This window comes from Electrophorus electricus, chromosome 13, assembly GCF_041902795.1.
Source record: "Electrophorus electricus isolate QZ-2024a chromosome 13, ASM4190279v1, whole genome shotgun sequence".
In the NCBI taxonomy this organism is placed as follows: Eukaryota; Metazoa; Chordata; class Actinopteri; order Gymnotiformes; family Gymnotidae; genus Electrophorus; species Electrophorus electricus.
This window is the reverse complement of record NC_137509.1, coordinates 15,929,958-15,950,562: the sequence shown is the minus strand read 5'-3', so window position 1 is coordinate 15,950,562 and position 20,605 is coordinate 15,929,958. Positions and strand designations below refer to the sequence as shown.

At 39.5% G+C, this 20,605-nt stretch overlaps 1 protein-coding gene across 28 annotated transcripts in view; it reads left to right on the top strand.

Moving 5' to 3' along the window:
- ank2b (ankyrin 2b, neuronal) overlaps positions 1-20,605 on the top strand; it is a 123,414-nt gene that overhangs the window by 93,588 nt on the left and 9,221 nt on the right. For 15 of the 28 annotated variants that reach the window (XM_081694806.1, XM_081694808.1, XM_081694805.1 and 12 more), the window contains 7 exons: positions 1,223-3,553; positions 4,007-6,118; positions 6,847-6,924; positions 7,235-7,366; positions 7,557-7,703; positions 7,855-8,032; positions 8,149-8,224. In XM_081694806.1, coding sequence (XP_081550932.1) covers positions 1,223-3,553; positions 4,007-6,118; positions 6,847-6,924; positions 7,235-7,366; positions 7,557-7,703; positions 7,855-8,032; positions 8,149-8,224 — 5,054 coding nt within the window. Of the gene's footprint in view, positions 1-1,222; positions 6,119-6,846; positions 6,925-7,234; positions 7,367-7,556; positions 7,704-7,854; positions 8,033-8,148; positions 8,225-20,605 lie in introns of all 28 variants that reach the window. The other 13 variants (XM_081694813.1, XM_081694812.1, XM_081694819.1 and 10 more) reach the window with 9 other exon arrangements.

Here is a 20,605-nt window from a genome sequence, read left to right as displayed (position 1 = left end):
TAGTAATCATTGTGCTTACTGCCATACAAATATATATTTATTTGAATTTAGTAGATCCTGAAAATGTATTTGTGCCTTCATGAATGATCCAGTGACCACTACATAGGCATTTAGTCTAATTACCATATTATATAGGTTAATTAAAGCTGTGTAAGGTGTTTACATGGACTGGAGTTAAAATCTACTAGACATTTAACTTACCCAAGGCTGCATGTTAATAAAACTCTTAGGTTTGCATGGAAATAACTTGGCTTACAGTGTGTGTGTGTGTGTGTGTGTGTGTGTGTGTGTGTGTGTGTGTGCGTGCGTGCATGCATGCGTGTGTGTGTGTATGAATGAGTGCATTAAGTATGACCATCTTTCAGTTTTGCTGGTTGCTTAACATGTCTTTCTCCATTGCTCATTAGCACATTTTTTTGTTCATATTATTCTGTATGTTTTATCTCAGGTAGCTTTATTAACAATGAATAAATTTGCATTAATACTATTAATAATTTTTATAAATTAATAAATTCTTATTTAATAGTTCATATGAATCAATTCATATTATATATGGATAACTATTAATTATTGTTAATAGTATTGCTATTAATAAAAAATGCATTCAGCCAGGGATTGTTCATGAAGTTTTTTATTTAAGCTGACCTTGCATTTTTTCACTGATGTGAGAAGCTATTAGTCATCCCTCGCATTATTTCATTCCTAAGAATCAAGCATACATCACTGGCTTTCTTTTGGGAACAAAAGTGTTCTTGAAATCATGGTTTATTTCACTTTATTCTCTCTGTTATTTCTTGTTCCTTAGATATGAGTGTTATATCTTGAGCAATCTGTTTTGCTCCTGCAAAACATGTAGTGTAGTGTTTGTTGTTGGTTCTTTTTAAATGCTCCAGTTAACTTATGATTTCAGTTTGATTTAGTTTGATTGTCTTTTCTCTCATGTGTGAGTGTGTGTTTGTATAGACTATGGATAAGCAAGTTATTTCCTGCTTGTTTCCCTATTGTCCTTAGGTTTGGTTAGTGTTTGCTTTGCAGTTGTTATTTCATTATTCCTCCAGGTTCACATACTCCAAGAATCTACTTCACATCTCCCTCAGCCAGTCCTATTATGATCAATGAAACTTTGTGCTGGTCCTATTCTGATCTCATTTTAAATCTCTGTTCCCCTTTAATTTAAATTTTGGTTAATTTGCTCCTTAAATGTCCTCTTTCAAAATGGAAGATGATGAAGATACTGAAACATCTACAGAGATCCTGAAAACGCACTTGATTCGAGACTCTTCAGCCCTTGCAAGCCCAGACTTATTATCTGAAGTATCAGAGATGAAACAAGATCTGATCAAAATGACTGCTATTTTGACCACTGATTCTTCTGCAAAGTCAAGTCCTATGCAAGGGGGTGATCTAGAAAAGGGGGTGGAGGAGGTGTCAGGGGAGCCTTTTGAGATAATGGAAAAGGTCAAAGAGGATTTGGAGAAAGTTAGCGAGATTCTAAGGAGTGGGACATATGAGGATGAGATGCCTGAGGAGTCAGCAAAAGCAGAACGCCGACCAAATGATGAGGAGTGGGTTCTTCTCTCAGACTGTGAAATCGAGGAGGCCAAAATGATGGCAGCATTTGAGACCCAAGAGCCACTCCTTAAGGATATTCGAGGCAGCCGTGGGACACAGAGACAAAAGGGTGTCAGTGGAACCCTTAAAGATCATCTGGATGTGCCTGCAACTTCTGGAACAGCATCACGGGTGCCTGTGGCCCAGGAAAAATATACTGAAGTCGTTTTGCGCCGAGGTGGTAAAAAGATTATACCAACTATTCACAAAGATACTAAAACGCACTTAAGTGAAGTGAAAAAGCCTGTTCGGAGAAAAGGTCCTCAGGGACACACGGATGAACTTCAAACATCCAGCTCAAAAGCAGGTTCTGTGAGTGAAAGCACAGAAAAAACTCATGGAGATAATTCCCTTCTAAGTATTCCACCACAACAAAAAAAATCTCCTGTGTCACCAGTAGTTGAGGAAACACCCATTGGTTCAATTAAAGATAAAGTTAAGGCTCTACAGAAGAAAGTGGAGGAGGAGCAAAGGGGTCGAAAGCAGAATGGAAGTAAACCTTCTCATGGATCTTCTGAAAGGAAGTCATCCCCAGTAATCAAAGACCAAAAATCATCAGGGCCCAAAAAAACACAAGCTCCATCCAAATCACCAAAAAAAGAGTCAGAGAGACTAGAAGAAACTATGTCAGTGAAGGAACTCATGAAAGCTTTTCAAACGGGACAAGATCCTTCAAAAAGAAAGTCTGGACTCTTTGAACACAAAGTAGCTTCTGGACCAAAGAGCACAAAAACAGTTGAAATAAAAGAACCTCTGTCCACACAATCCTTATCTGAAACCTCAGCACTTGTGAGTGAAGTGTCACCTGTTGCAGACATTTCAACAGACACTGAAGACAGTTCTCATCAACTTAAGTCAAAAGTGCAGGATAAAAGTATTTTGTATGGCTTAGACTCAGAAGAACCTACAGTACAGTCAGATATGACCACTTCAGTTCCCTGTGATCTACCTAAACACAGAGAGTCTCGGCCTTATAGTTGCCCTGAAAGCAGTGCACATGAAGACAGCTCTGACAGTTTAAAAAATGAAGGTCTGGCTGATTCACCCTGTGCCAGTATAGGTGAAGGAGAGGTGCACATGAGCTCAGAGGAAAGTGACAAACATGAAGGCATGGCAGAGACTCCAGAAACAAGCCCTGAAAGCCTGTCATCACCGAAACAGGAAGGTCAATCTATACTTGGAAAGATCTCAAAAGCAGGAACTGATACAACCAAAGACAAGACAAGTAAACAGTCTGACTCTATGTGCACTGGTCAAAAGACATCTGACAAGCTGGAATCTACAGCAAGTCTACGACATTTGAGAAAAGCAGAGGATTATCCCTCAAAAAGTGAGTCTGTGTGTGCTTCTCGGGGCAAAACTGTTACATTTGATGATGAAAAAGCCTCTGTTGATAAGGACATTCTTTTGGCATCATCTAAACCATCTAAATCACGGAAACTTACAAAAAGGGGTTCCGAAACAATAGAGAGTTTTTTGAGTGATGAAGAATACTCTGATGGTCAGCCATCATCAACCTCTGCTGACACCCTGGCCACAAGAGCAGACTCAAAAAGTCATAGAAGTTTAGTGCTGCCTCTTAGACATCAGGATTCAGAGAGCATTAGTCCAGTAGCTGATGACTCCATAACTAACAAGGACTCTTTAGAGGGTAGTCCTCTTATGGATGATAACTCCTCTCATAAATCCCCAGACTCGATTGAGCCTAGTCCGACTAAAGAATCTCCTTGCCGTGACTCTCTAGAAGGCAGCCCTGTAGAGCAGAATGCCACCTTGGCCTTTCCTCCTACAGTAGAACAAGCCAGTGTGACTTCAGGGCACCTGACATCCTCCAAAGCTCCCGACTTCCCCCCAGAAAATTTGCGCAGTAGACTCCTCAGAGACCAGGAAGGTAGTGCCGACGATGACAGTTGCGAGCAGACATCTCAGCTGACGAGTTCGGGTAAGAGTCCTCTTTCCCCTGACACCCCAAGTTCTGAAGAGGTAAGTTATGAGGTCAATCCTAAAACCCCAGATCCTTTGGTCCAGTCCATGTCCTTAAAGGCATCAGTCATACCTGAGGATGCAGAGGAAGATGATGAGCCGGAGAGTGGCTTGACCCAGAGGAAATACACCCCAGAGGAAGAGATGTTTAAAATGGCTGCCAAAATAAAAACATTTGATGAGATGGAGCAAGATGCAAAAGGCAGAAAGGACAATAAAGATATCTGGTCCTCTCAGACCATGATTGTGTCTGAAGCAGGACAGGAAAGCATGAAACTGATTGGGCTTGCATCCAAAGATGAAACATCCTCAGTGGATGGCCATGGGCCCACTGAGTCCAAACACACAGGGTCAGAGGTAGCACAATCTGTTGAACCTACTATTAAAGTACAACCTCCCTCTCCTTTTCCAGCAGGTGTGCATGACAGCTCTCAAACAGCTGAGGACATTCATCAAACCATGGCCCACACTGCAGCATCTACAGCTGAATCAGCATTGGAGGGACCTCAGTCTGTCTCAGAAAAACATAACACAAAAGCCCATCAGATCCCTGAAGAGCTACATAAAGAAACGGGATCTCTTAGTACAAAAGAGTTAGAACAAACGTACAAAATGTCTTCCAGCAATAAAGGGGCAGCAAATGTAACTGATGAACAAAAAGAGGAAAGCCTGAGAAAGTTGAGTGGAAGCAAAAATGTTGACAGGGGTGGGAAGCAGGAAGATTCATCAGGTGGTGAACAAGATAGCAGATCTCATAGTCAAACAGAATGTAATATAACAGATGAGGTTAAAGGTGATCACATGAGACATGCAGGGACATCTGATATAGTTTTAAGCAAGGGATGCTTACAGTCAGAAGCTAATTCTGTGCCTGTTATCTTGGGACAAGTAAGGGAAACATTTAAACCAGAAATATGTATTTATGATGACACTGAAGAGGATGATGAAGAGGAGGAACCTCCTAAAACAAAGTCTAGAGGGGTAACTGCAAGGGCAGAGGCAGATACTTGGAATGCTATGAGGGAAGATGATGATGCCTTTGAAGCAAGAGTAAAAGAAGAAGAGCAAAAGATTTTGGGTCTGATGGTTGATCGACAGTCACAAGGGGCCTCTCCTGACACCACTCCTGGACGAACACCCACTGAGGAAGGCACACCAACAAATGAACAAAACCCATTCCTTTTCCAAGAGGGTAAATTATTTGAGATGACTAGAAGTGGTGCAATAGATATGACCAAAAGGGGCTATGAGGAAGAAAGTTTTGCTTTTTTTCAAATAGGAGAACAGCTAATTGAAGAGGCAGTTGTAGAGGACATTAGGGAAGAACCTAGTGGAGACCTCACTGGGGAAGAGGCAGAGGTTGGTGTTGATTTAACCTTGCAGATTAAATCAGAAGAAGCTGATCAATGTTTACACGAGGCTGTAGATGTATATGTGTTCTCACCACCTGAGGATGATCAATCAGGAATAGCAGCTAAGTCAGATGCCTCAAAGTCTAGAATACCCATAAAAATGGGAGTTTCTGCCTCATCCAAAACCACAAATACAAATCAAGTGGAAAAAGAAGTGGTAGAAATTAAAACAAACATAGTAGCTGAAGATAGCTTTTTGGGGAATGATCTATGCTCTTCCGACACTGTCATAACTGATGTTCAGACAGCAGTGTCCACAGTTACTAGATCAGTCTATTCCCAACAGGACCAAGAGTCCTCAGATTCCTCTCCTGAGGATCAGTATTCTGTAATAAAATTACCTCAAATCCCTGAAAAGACTTCCCCAGCATCTGAAGGGGTATCAAAATCAAAAACCAAGTTGGTTTCTAAAGGTCCCGCTGCCCCTACGCAGAAAAAGTCATCTTCCTCTAAAGAGGAGGAGAAGCAAAAATCAAGAATACCTGTAAAAGCTTCTTCTATCAAATCTGAAACAGGACATGCTGCATCTATGAAACGGGCTGAATCTCTTAAGGACAAAAAGTCTAAGATGTCTGTAAAATATGAAACAAGAAGAAAATCTGAGACAGACACAGGTCCCTCTATAAGCTCCAGAGTGACAAGGTCTATCAAAGCCAGGAGCTACTGTGAAACTGATTCTACCAAGAAGCCAGCTAAAAAGGACCAGAGTCGTCCAGCGAGTACTGACTTGTCCAGCAAATCTAAGACAGTACCATCAAGGCTACCTGTCAGGGGAAAGTCTGGTCAACCATCTCATACTTCTACACCAGCCAAAAAAGAGCAGCCCACTGAGAGACGCAAGAACTCTGTTGATTTTTTTGAGGAGATTAGTGATGAGGCAGCTAAACTAGTGGAGAGGTTGGCTCAAGCAGAGAGAGAGAAAGAGGAGGCAGCTGCCATGTCGGATGATGAAAGCAGCACCATAGATGTCTCAGTAATAGAGAGTGAGCCTTTCCCTGACATGCAGATGCCTCTTCCTGAGGACCCATTGGTCATTAGGCCTCGATGGGATGATCCTGTTGAGACCCAGATGGAAAGAATCCCTGCTGATAAAGCGCAAGTCCGAAGTCAAGGTATCCCCCATCTCAAGGGGCCCATTCTCTCTCTTTCATCTGCCTCAGCACATTAACGATGAAGGTGCTGCCTCTCTGTCTCTGTAGCTAAAGCTTCAACTCTTTGTGGTGCTTCTGTGACGTTTGGACTGTGTTTGTGCCTGTTTCCTTTCCTTGTCTATGTCATAGTATTGTTAAGATTCATTATAAGACTGTTTATATTAGGGGACTAATTAGATCCTGCTGTAATTACTGCTGATATTTACTACAAATTCATAAATTTACTGGCAAATTACAGTGACTATTCCTTGACCTTTGCTATATTGCATTATATTTTTAAAGTACTACAGAATGAGTTATTGGCAGTTTATAGTGTCTGTCAGAGAAAATAACTTCATTACATAATGAATGACAGTGGAACTACTAATAGTTGTACACATATAATAAATAATTCACCTAGCCAATCAAGTCATTTCTGTTTGTGAATGTCATGTAAATACTTTGTGATAATTGACACCTCATTTAAAATCCTTCAAAGCATGTAAAAACAATTCATTTTTGTTAAAATTAGTTTAAAATCAAGAGAAAGCCAGTGATTATGTTCCATTTACATGCAGTGTAGATTCATTGTGAATCTTTGCCCTGAAATAATTGCTTCTTACCAGAATTATAGAGACCATTTGTGTTATGTATTTAATAAGAATATGTTTTGGTAGTGTAATCTTATGTCTTGACCGTGGCGTTTACAGTGGCCCTACAGGATGAGGCTGATAGGAAAGAGAGTCGATTGGCAGTCATAGCTGACCACCTTGGTTTCAGCTGGACAGGTAAAAATAGTATTTGTATTTGGCGATAAATCAGATGTATACATGTGCTCAGATTATTATTTTTTTTTTTCAGGATTAACTACTACCCATTTGAGATGATTAGAAGAGTAATGAGCAGTAATTTGAGAATCACAGATGTCCATAAATATTTCAATTTCAAACATTGCTCTGACAGTAATTCAGAATTGTGTGTACAAAGGCATTTTATTCATTTTGGCAATGAATCTTTTGGAAATTGCAAATTATGTTCTTTGAAATATTTTAATTAATTTAGCTCAAACATTTGAGTGTGTCTCTACTGTTTATCTAGAGCTTGCTCGTGAACTTGAATTTGATGAAGAGCAGATTAATCAGATAAGGGCAGAAAATCCAAACTCTCTACAGGACCAAAGTCATGCGCTTATAAGCCTATGGACAGAAAGAGAGGGAACAAATGCTACAGGTAGGACTGTTGATAAGCACTTTTATTTTGGCTAATTCCGTTGACAGTATGGAGTTGTCCATCACCATAAAAAAAGTTTTTGGAAATCACAGAAGAATGGCTCAATTGTGGTAAATCATTGTGATAAATGGTAGTAGTCAAAAATGAAAAATGTTTATGCAAATCTGATTTTTTTTCAACTTGTCCACAGAGAGCACTTTGATCGCAAAACTCACAAAGATTAATCGTATGGATATTGTACATCTGATTGAAACAAAGATCATCCAGTCCATTCAGGATCAGTCATCACATACCTATGCAGAAATTGAACAGACCATATCATTGGATCACAGTGAAGGTAATCATGACATCCTCTAAAGTACCATGGCTATTTGCTGTCATATTAAGTACCTCCATAAAATCACTCTTTACCTGCCACTGAGGAACTGTTTTGTAGCTTGGAATGATCTTACTTTTTAAAGTTATAACTATAATTATGTACTATCTAGGTTTTTCAGCTCTTCATGAAGACATGGACAGTCCTAGGTCAGGCAGGCATACAGAGATAAGGCCAGAATCTTGTCAGCAACCTCCAATGGTATCTGTGGAGGATCTTTCTTCTAGTATGTCTTCCCTCAATGATACCCAGAAAGAGAAAATGCAGACAGACATAGCTAAAAGTTCACAGTAAGTCACTTGAAAAACATTACCATTGCAATAATATATTTAATTTATTAATTTAATTTATTATTCAAACAAATAGTTTCTAAATTGTTCTGTATTTATTTAAATACACTTGCCAGGATGTTTGGAGGCTCAGCACAGTCTGGTTTTGAGATGATTGGTCTGAAGCAACATTTCCCAGGCGCTATCAAACAAGTAAGTCCTTTTTTTACCTTGTACAAAACTGTGCCATGGAGGCTCCAGTCTCAGCTGTATGGCCCACTTTACAAAGAGGGAGCTGTCCCCAAACAGCCATCTGAGAACCTACAGCATTCAGACCCATTTGATGATGACCCTCTTGAAGAGCTGGGAGCAGTTGGTGGTCAGTCTATGAACATCCCAATTATTAAGGATATTGGAGAGAATAATACTGCCACTGAATCATCAAGGAGCCAAAGACTCAGCCAGAAGCTAATAACCTTCACAGATTTTGGGGACACCTTGCAGGAATCTGATTATACTGAGGCAGATTTTAGTGAGCTCTCTGCAGAGCAAGCACCAGAGGATTATTTTTCCATATATGCTTCTCCCAGCTCACAAACCATCTCTCAGTTATCAAATGAAAGGACTTCTGAGAACATCACATTAGCACAAACTTCATCACTAATGCCAAGAGCACAGTGTGTGGCTAATATACCAAACCAGAAACCAGAGGCAAGGCCTGTGCCAGGAATGTTAGATAAACAAAGCTCAAGTGAGGAATACCTAAAGCGCCATGTTGAAGAGATTTCTGAGAAGTTTTACAGAACTCTCTTTGGTGAAAAGTATGTTTCTGCAAAGTTAACCAGCAAGAATATCAACATAGTTACAGAGACCTTTGAATCATCTGAATGTGAGAGCTCCAGTGTGAATAAAGTGGATTGTACCTTTCATGCTAACCCAGGGTGTAAACTAATGGCCTTAGAATTATCCAAAGTCACTGATGATCAAGTTCTGGAGTTGTCAGAGTTGTCTGCTGAACAAAATGTCATACCTTTTATTGCAACCTCAGAGGCAGCTGACACAAATATTTCAACTAAGGAGCAAGTGCAACATTTGATGCAGGAAACTTACAGATGCCCAATGAATCAACTCTTCCCTGAACATGAGGGTGACTTTGCAGTAAATGTCTCTTCTGTACTTACTCAGGTGTCACTTGACTCAGTAATTGGGCAAACACATGTTTCTTCAGATCCTGTAGTGACTGAATCTGGAGAATGTTGTACCAGAGAACAAAATAATGAAATAACCATGCCTGTTTCAAAGAGAACACCAATAATTTTAGAATACTCCCAAAATAGACAGACCAGCACAATATCTGGCACAGTTTCAGACTGTATACCTCTCTCATCAGGTATTTTGTCACAAACTGAATGTAGATCATTGTCACCAGATTCAGGATCTGAATATGTAGCTGGCCTGGATATGTCTTTATATGAATATCATTCCTTATCACCTGTATCTACAGTCTCATTGCCACTAGACTCACCGATACCATTTGAGTACAGATCAGGTTCATGTATGTTATTGGATGAATTAAGAGCATGTTCACCTAAATCCATATCATCAGGTACTGACGAGATACTATTTTCTCCTGACTCCCCCTTGCCTGATTTTAGACCAAATTCACCCCTACCACCAATTTGTGAACATAAAACACCTGAATTCACAATGCATGCTGAAGGTTGTGTACCTAATGATGAACATGACATATCTGCTGTGTGTACATCAAATACTCAGTTCACACCACAGACCTCTTATTTAGTTATTAATGAAATAGATAGACCATTTTCTCCAGAACCATGGATTCAGTATAGATCAGTTACACCTGAATCCAACGGATCCTTATTTTCTGAGTCGTACAATTGTGAAAGCTTAGACGGAGGAATATCCCCTGAGAATTATTCAGAATGTAGTCAATGTGCTGCTGATGAGGACTGTTTTAACAGACCATCCTCTGCTGGATCAACATCATCTTTGAATGATTTTAGGCCACTTTCTTGTGACTCACCGATACCCAGTTTTACACCAGAAGTATCTGACTTTCTATTGCAAGTAAAAGGACATGCGTCATTATCACCTCAATCTGAAATTTCAGATGTAGACTGCGAGCTGTCATTAGGATGGATGTTTGAATGTCAAACATCATGCCGTAACTCAGTAGCATCAGTGAATAAGTGGAGGTGCCTTTCCCCTGATTCACCTTTACCTAGCTTTGCTCAAAATGTCTGTGAGTTGCTAATGCCTATGAAAGAATGTAGATCTGAATCACCCGAGACAGATCTTTCAGACAGTGAATGTGGGCTTACTGTACCAACAATAACACCTGAATGCCGACCTTCATCACCTGAATCATTATCCTCACTAAATGAACACAGGCCTCTTTCATCAGATTCTCCAATACCAAAATTTACTTCAACTATTTGTGAATTGCATGCATTCATAAAAGGATATAGATCTGACTCACCTCATTCAGATCTTTCAGACAGTGAGTACAGGTCAATATCACCCATACCAGTATCTAAGAGTCAGCCATCTTCACCTGAATCAATATCATCTGTAAATGTACTTAACAGAATATCACAAGGTCCATCAAAAGCAGAATGTAGAATAGATGATGGCATCTCATTAGGTGTCAACAGACCATCACCATATGAGTTAGGATTATCAGATTTTTCTAGTTCTGATCCCAAGGTCTTAGAAGGATTACAGTCTGCTGATGTTTTAGGAACTGATAGCTCAAATAAACTTGCATTAGAGAGTAATTTACTTCCTGTTGCTACCAACTGGAACATACAGGTACAGAAAGAATTAACAGAAAATAAACAATTTACAACACCTGAAAAAGAGAATGCCCAGCTGTCTAAAACACACACATGTTCTGAATTGAGTGAATCTTCTTTGAGACATAAGAACAGTTCTCCCACAGACATTCCTGAAAATATGATCCAGCAAGGTATACAACTTGTGGAACCCAGTGCAAAAACAGTAAACCCCCCCATTAAATTCTCAGCCCATAAAATTGAGTCAACCACACAGATGACAGATATAGAATGTACTGAAAAGCCATTACATCAAGCTATCACTGAAACACTATCAGGTGTAGCCACCTATGTAAAATCCTCACCTCATGAGGCACCACAAACAAATATAACTAGTAAAAACCAGAACTTGGTTCTTGGAGAGAAACAAGCACATTCACCAAAATTATCAGAGTCATTTGTTTCTGAGCATCAGATTGTGTTTGTACCACTTGCAACAGATACAGCTGCAGAGCAATCTTCATTTGCATTAGCTACAGGTGAGTATAGACTTGTATATAAACCTGTTCTTAATAAACTTATTTCTAAAGTATATGACACACAGTACAAAGGTGAAACTTTTTTCTCTAAGCCAGGTGTTTTTGAGTACAGTGGTAAAAAGTGTCTTAGTGTGGAATACAATTATGACAATAGAGCAGATGACTCTAATTTTAAATTTGAGAGCCATCCCATTTTACCAGAGTCAATAAGTGAATATATACCGATGTCTACTAAATCAATAATGTTCCTAAAAGACATAAGAGCATCTTCCCCAGGGTCAGCAGTGTCAGTGAATAAGCTTAGGGCAATACCACAAGACTCACTAGTACCTGAGTTTGTAAGACAGTTGTCAGAATCAACCATATCAATGACAGGGCAAAGAGCTTTAAATCCCAAACCTATGATATCAGAAAACAAATACTACACCACTGATGATCAGTTCACTGTGATCCATTGTAGACCCTTGTCACCCAGTTCAGCAGAATCAGAGGATGAGGGTCAACTGTTATCACTTGACACACCCATTCCTGAATTTAGGACGATTTCCACTGAGTGTGGTCTGCCAGTTTCTTTAGCATCAGATAAAGATAATGAGTTAAATATTTTTACCACGGCAGCATGTGAATACAGACCTTCATCATCTGTTTCTTTGGCATCATTTGATGAAAGCAGACCATTATCACCTGAATCACCTGTACCAGATTTCAGTCCATCTTTCCCTGAGAGTATTGTGCCATTTTATAGATACAGATCATGTTCACCTGAATCCATATGTTCAGATTCTATAGAATATGAATCATGTCTTGAAGATTTGCTCATCACTGAGCAGAGGACAGAGTCACCTAATTCATTTATATCTGATTTTGAAGACAGACCACATTCACCAGACTCTATAGCTGAATACAGGCCTATGTCACCTGAGTCTATGATCTTACTGTCAGATATTAGAAGATATTCACCTGAGTCATATGAGTCTGTGAACGCATACAGACCATTATCTCCGGATTCACCAGTACCGCAGTTCTCTGCTTTGTTTATTGAGTCAGTGCCAGTAACACGATGCAGGTCAACTTCTCCAGATTCTTTGGCATCAGATGTGGATTTTGAACTAAATGTTCTCACTGCTGCAGATTTTGATAATAGGTCATTATCACCACATTCAATAGCATCAGTAGACAAGAACAGACAATTATCAATAGACTCACCTATTCCTGATTTCAGAACAATGTTCAATGAAAGCACTCTGGCAATGTCTGGCTATAGGTCAAATTCAGCACTGTCAGTGGCTTCAGATTCTATAGAATATGAATCATCTGTTGAAGAGGTTTTCACCAATGAACAGAGACCAGAGTCCCCCAAATCCTTAAAAACAGAAATTGACGAACGACGACTTTCGGCAGACTCCATTGCTGAATACTGGGCTATGTCACCTGAATCTATGATCTTAACAGCCATTAGAGGATCTTCACCAGAGTCAGTTAGTGAATGTAGACCGTTATCTGTAGACTCACCAGTACCACAGTACTCAACAATGATTTTTGAACCACTACCACTATTTGGATGTAGATCATCCTCTACCGAGTCTTTAGCATCAGATAAAGATAATGAGTTAAATATTTTTACCACGGCAGCATGTGAATACAGACCTTCATCATCTGTTTCTTTGGCATCATTTGATGAAAGCAGACCATTATCACCTGAATCACCTGTACCAGATTTCAGTCCGTCTTTCCCTGAGAGTATTGTGCCATTTTATAGATACAGATCATGTTCACCTGAATCCATATGTTCAGATTCTATAGAATATGAATCATGTCTTGAAGATTTGCTCATCACTGAGCAGAGGACAGAGTCACCTAATTCATTTGTATCTGATTTTGAAGACAGACCACATTCACCAGACTCTATACCTGAATACAGGCCTATGTCACCTGAGTCTATGATCTTACTGTCAGATATTAGAAGATATTCACCTGAGTCATATGAGTCTGTGAACGCATACAGACCATTATCTCCGGATTCACCAGTACCGCAGTTCTCTGCTTTGTTTATTGAGTCAGTGCCAGTAACACGATGCAGGTCAACTTCTCCAGATTCTTTGGCATCAGATGTGGATTTTGAACTAAATGTTTTCACTGCTGCAGATTTTGATAATAGGTCATTATCACCACATTCAATAGCATCAGTAGACAAGAACAGACAATTATCAATAGACTCACCTATTCCTGATTTCAGAACAATGTTCAATGAAAGCACTCTGGCAATGTCTGGCTATAGGTCAAATTCAGCACTGTCAGTGGCTTCAGATTCTATAGAATATGAATCATCTGTTGAAGAGATTTTCACCAATGAACAGAGACCAGAGTCCCCCAAATCCTTAAAAACAGAAATTGACGAACGACGACTTTCGGCAGACTCCATTGCTGAATACTGGGCTATGTCACCTGAATCTATGATCTTAACAGCCATTAGAGGATCTTCACCAGAGTCAGTTAGTGAATGTAGACCATTATCTGTAGACTCACCAGTACCACAGTACTCAACAATGATTTTTGAACCACTACCACTATTTGGATGTAGATCATCCTCTACCGAGTCTTTAGCATCAGATAAAGATAATGAGTTAAATATTTTTACCACGGCAGCATGTGAATACAGACCTTCATCATCTGTTTCTTTGGCATCATTTGATGAAAGCAGACCATTATCACCTGAATCACCTGTACCAGATTTCAGTCCATCTTTCCCTGAGAGTATTGTGCCATTTTATAGATACAGATCATGTTCACCTGAATCCATATGTTCAGATTCTATAGAATATGAATCATGTCTTGAAGATTTGCTCATCACTGAGCAGAGGACAGAGTCACCTAATTCATTTGTATCTGATTTTGAAGACAGACCACATTCACCAGACTCTATACCTGAATACAGGCCTATGTCACCTGAGTCTATGATCTTACTGTCAGATATTAGAAGATATTCACCTGAGTCATATGAGTCTGTGAACGCATACAGACCATTATCTCCGGATTCACCAGTACCGCAGTTCTCTGCTTTGTTTATTGAGTCAGTGCCAGTAACACGATGCAGGTCAACTTCTCCAGATTCTTTGGCATCAGATGTGGATTTTGAACTAAATGTTCTCACTGCTGCAGATTTTGATAATAGGTCATTATCACCACATTCAATAGCATCAGTAGACAAGAACAGACAATTATCAATAGACTCACCTATTCCTGATTTCAGAACAATGTTCAATGAAAGCACTCTGGCAATGTCTGGCTATAGGTCAAATTCAGCACTGTCAGTGGCTTCAGATTCTATAGAATATGAATCATCTGTTGAAGAGATTTTCACCAATGAACAGAGACCAGAGTCCCCCAAATCCTTAAAAACAGAAATTGACGAACAACGACTTTCGGCAGACTCCATTGCTGAATACTGGGCTATGTCACCTGAATCTATGATCTTAACAGCCATTAGAGGATCTTCACCAGAGTCAGTTAGTGAATGTAGACCATTATCTGTAGACTCACCAGTACCACAGTACTCAACAATGATTTTTGAACCACTACCACTATTTGGATGTAGATCATCCTCTACCGAGTCTTTAGCATCAGATAAAGATAATGAGTTAAATATTTTTACCACGGCAGCATGTGAATACAGACCTTCATCATCTGTTTCTTTGGCATCATTTGATGAAAGCAGACCATTATCACCTGAATCACCTGTACCAGATTTCAGTCCATCTTTCCCTGAGAGTATTGTGCCATTTTATAGATACAGATCATGTTCACCTGAATCCATATGTTCAGATTCTATAGAATATGAATCATGTCTTGAAGATTTGCTCATCACTGAGCAGAGGACAGAGTCACCTAATTCATTTGTATCTGATTTTGAAGACAGACCACATTCACCAGACTCTATAGCTGAATACAGGCCTATGTCACCTGAGTCTATGATCTTACTGTCAGATATTAGAAGATATTCACCTGAGTCATATGAGTCTGTGAACGCATACAGACCATTATCTCCGGATTCACCAGTACCGCAGTTCTCTGCTTTGTTTATTGTGTCAGTGCCAGTAACACGATGCAGGTCAACTTCTCCAGATTCTTTGGCATCAGATGTGGATTTTGAACTAAATGTTCTCACTGCTGCAGATTTTGATAATAGGTCATTATCACCACATTCAATAGCATCAGTAGACAAGAACAGACAATTATCAATAGACTCACCTATTCCTGATTTCAGAACAATGTTCAATGAAAGCACTCTGGCAATGTCTGGCTATAGGTCAAATTCAGCACTGTCAGTGGCTTCAGATTCTATAGAATATGAATCATCTGTTGAAGAGGTTTTCACCAATGAACAGAGACCAGAGTCCCCCAAATCCTTAAAAACAGAAATTGACGAACGACGACTTTCGGCAGACTCCATTGCTGAATACTGGGCTATGTCACCTGAATCTATGATCTTAACAGCCATTAGAGGATCTTCACCAGAGTCAGTTAGTGAATGTAGACCGTTATCTGTAGACTCACCAGTACCACAGTACTCAACAATGATTTTTGAACCACTACCACTATTTGGATGTAGATCATCCTCTACCGAGTCTTTAGCATCAGATAAAGATAATGAGTTAAATATTTTTACCACGGCAGCATGTGAATACAGACCTTCATCATCTGTTTCTTTGGCATCATTTGATGAAAGCAGACCATTATCACCTGAATCACCTGTACCAGATTTCAGTCCGTCTTTCCCTGAGAGTATTGTGCCATTTTATAGATACAGATCATGTTCACCTGAATCCATATGTTCAGATTCTATAGAATATGAATCATGTCTTGAAGATTTGCTCATCACTGAGCAGAGGACAGAGTCACCTAATTCATTTGTATCTGATTTTGAAGACAGACCACATTCACCAGACTCTATACCTGAATACAGGCCTATGTCACCTGAGTCTATGATCTTACTGTCAGATATTAGAAGATATTCACCTGAGTCATATGAGTCTGTGAACGCATACAGACCATTATCTCCGGATTCACCAGTACCGCAGTTCTCTGCTTTGTTTATTGAGTCAGTGCCAGTAACACGATGCAGGTCAACTTCTCCAGATTCTTTGGCATCAGATGTGGATTTTGAACTAAATGTTCTCACTGCTGCAGATTTTGATAATAGGTCATTATCACCACATTCAATAGCATCAGTAGACAAGAACAGACAATTATCAATAGACTCACCTATTCCTGATTTCAGAACAATGTTCAATGAAAGCACTCTGGCAATGTCTGGCTATAGGTCAAATTCAGCACTGTCAGTGGCTTCAGATTCTATAGAATATGAATCATCTGTTGAAGAGATTTTCACCAATGAACAGAGACCAGAGTCCCCCAAATCCTTAAAAACAGAAATTGACGAACGACGACTTTCGGCAGACTCCATTGCTGAATACTGGGCTATGTCACCTGAATCTATGATCTTAACAGCCATTAGAGGATCTTCACCAGAGTCAGTTAGTGAATGTAGACCGTTATCTGTAGACTCACCAGTACCACAGTACTCAACAATGATTTTTGAACCACTACCACTATTTGGATGTAGATCATCCTCTACCGAGTCTTTAGCATCAGATAAAGATAATGAGTTAAATATTTTTACCACGGCAGCATGTGAATACAGACCTTCATCATCTGTTTCTTTGGCATCATTTGATGAAAGCAGACCATTATCACCTGAATCACCTGTACCAGATTTCAGTCCGTCTTTCCCTGAGAGTATTGTGCCATTTTATAGATACAGATCATGTTCACCTGAATCCATATGTTCAGATTCTATAGAATATGAATCATGTCTTGAAGATTTGCTCATCACTGAGCAGAGGACAGAGTCACCTAATTCATTTGTATCTGATTTTGAAGACAGACCACATTCACCAGACTCTATACCTGAATACAGGCCTATGTCACCTGAGTCTATGATCTTACTGTCAGATATTAGAAGATATTCACCTGAGTCATATGAGTCTGTGAACGCATACAGACCATTATCTCCGGATTCACCAGTACCGCAGTTCTCTGCTTTGTTTATTGAGTCAGTGCCAGTAACACGATGCAGGTCAACTTCTCCAGATTCTTTGGCATCAGATGTGGATTTTGAACTAAATGTTCTCACTGCTGCAGATTTTGATAATAGGTCATTATCACCACATTCAATAGCATCAGTAGACAAGAACAGACAATTATCAATAGACTCACCTATTCCTGATTTCAGAACAATGTTCAATGAAAGCACTCTGGCAATGTCTGGCTATAGGTCAAATTCAGCACTGTCAGTGGCTTCAGATTCTATAGAATATGAATCATCTGTTGAAGAGATTTTCACCAATGAACAGAGACCAGAGTCCCCCAAATCCTTAAAAACAGAAATTGACGAACGACGACTTTCGGCAGACTCCATTGCTGAATACTGGGCTATGTCACCTGAATCTATGATCTTAACAGCCATTAGAGGATCTTCACCAGAGTCAGTTAGTGAATGTAGACCATTATCTGTAGACTCACCAGTACCACAGTACTCAACAATGATTTTTGAACCACTACCACTATTTGGATGTAGATCATCCTCTACCGAGTCTTTAGCATCAGATAAAGATAATGAGTTAAATATTTTTACCACGGCAGCATGTGAATACAGACCTTCATCATCTGTTTCTTTGGCATCATTTGATGAAAGCAGTCCATTATCACCTGAATCACCTGTACCAGATTTCAGTCCATCTTTCCCTGAGAGTATTGTGCCATTTTATAGATACAGATCATGTTCACCTGAATCCATATGTTCAGATTCTATAGAATATGAATCATGTCTTGAAGATTTGCTCATCACTGAGCAGAGGACAGAGTCACCTAATTCATTTATATCTGATTTTGAAGACAGACCACATTCACCAGACTCTATACCTGAATACAGGCCTATGTCACCTGAGTCTATGATCTTACTGTCAGATATTAGAAGATATTCACCTGAGTCATATGAGTCTGTGAATGCATACAGACCATTATCTCCAGATTCACCAGTACCACAGTTCTCATCACTTTTTTTTGAATCATTACATGTAAAAGTATCCCCTGATTCACCTAAACCCGTGTATGAGCAAGGAGTTCCTGATTCTGAGTTTAGTTTTTGTTTTTCGGACTTTGACCCAGACATAAGACCAGACTCACCTGAATCAGGAGTACAACAGAATGCAATCAATCAGGTCTTCCCTGACTCCTTAAATAAATACAAACCTATGTCACACCAGACACTTTCTTTAGAAAGACATATATCCTCACTGGAGCCTTCCTCTGCATTTAATGAGTTTAGTCCGGTATCATCAGATTTACACGTTCCTGAGACAAAGAACAAGGATATGCCAATAAAATTCTACAGATCAGATTCTCCTGAATCAGTAACATCAGATGTAGAATTTGAGTTGAATGTGCTTTCATCTCCAATTACTGATTGTAGACCTTGGCCACAAGACCCAACAGAAGATACCACATGCAGGGAAATGTCAGGTACATCATTTTTTGAAAACTTTGCAGTAAGGGAAATCCCATGGACTGAAAACAGACCTTTATTTATAGACTCCTCACCAGAGAACATTCAGCTAACACAGTCAAACATACATATAAAAGATGATAGATTGCACACTTCAAGAGACTTTGTCCATTCAACAAGTGATCCAGCAGTATCTGAAACTAAACTTGAACCTCTGCTTAAGGAGACTGTCCAAATGGTGCCTCAATACAAACTTGTATACAAAACTGTTCCTTTGAGCCTTAGAACTCATATATATGACCCCCAATATAGGGGTGAAAGCTTCTTTCCTAAAACCGGCATGTTTGAGTATGTTGGCTGTAAAATGGAAATTGTCCAGAGTTGTTGCCCAACAGACAAGTCAGTCAGCATCACAGACCAATATGGTAAGACACTATCTGATGCACTTGAGACTTCACAAATTTCCAAGTGTGACTCTGATAGTGTGCATGTATCTCATAATAATCAGACAGAATACATAAGTTCATCATTATTGCACTCAAGGAAGCAAGCTAGGGAATCTTGTGAATTTACTGAGGAAAATTATTCATCAGTCCCTGATTCCTTAGGTTTGTACACACCCCTGGAACATGAATATCATATAGAAATGTCAGACCATAGAGTTTCTTCACCAGAATCTGTTACATCCTTAAATGCATTCAGACATCTCGAACCTGATTCACCAGTAGTCATGCATATGCCTGCATTGCCTTATACAGGGTGGGTACACTTTGAAAGCCGACCATCTTCACCAGATTCAGTTTGCTCTATAAATGAATTCAGAAGACTTTCACCTGATTCTCCCATACCTGACTTCTTAGTCTATTTACCAGTTCCAAATGAGCATGAATTTCAGTTTAGGCCATTGTCAGTGACAAATAAATCAAGTATAATGGAAATATCACCAATAAGCTCTGATTTACAAGAATTTGATTTGACTTTGGTGCCTTTGGAAAATCCATACTCAATGCATTCACAATCAGTAGAACCAGACACTGAGCAAAGGCCAATATCCCCTATTTCTGAGATATCCAAATGTGATTCTGAATCAATTTCACCCTTCTCTGTTTCATTTGAGTCTGCATGCAGATGCCCATCCCCTGAAGCGTTAGAGATGGAATCTAATCATGCTTTTACACCTGATTCTCTGATATTTGAAATAGATTACTGCCCAGAATCCCCTGAGTCAGTAACATCTGAAACACAGTGCAAAGATTCACTTGATGAAAGCCCAGTTTTGGCAACATCTTTACATAAAGTTGTAACGCAAGTCAAGGAAACTCACACCACAAGCAATGCTGCATTGCTCCATGTTGTGTCAGCTGAAAAGGATAGACCAAAAACTGTGACCATCTGTGAATCATATTTAACAATGGCAGAGCCTAAAGAACAGTCCCAGAGGTCTTTCAATGATGACCTGAATAGTGGTAGTGAAACATTACCTTCCTATCAAGACGTTTTCTCAGTATCAGTGGAAAAGAACATTGAATGCAGACAGGAACTGCATTCACAAAACAAGGAAGTAAAGAAACCATCAGCAGATGATGAAGGAGATGGTGTTGTTAAAAGCACTCAAGGAGATAATCAAACAGCAGGATTTGAAGTTAAAGAATTTGAGTTTCAGGACAAAGAGGATATTAAAGAAAGCTCTTAC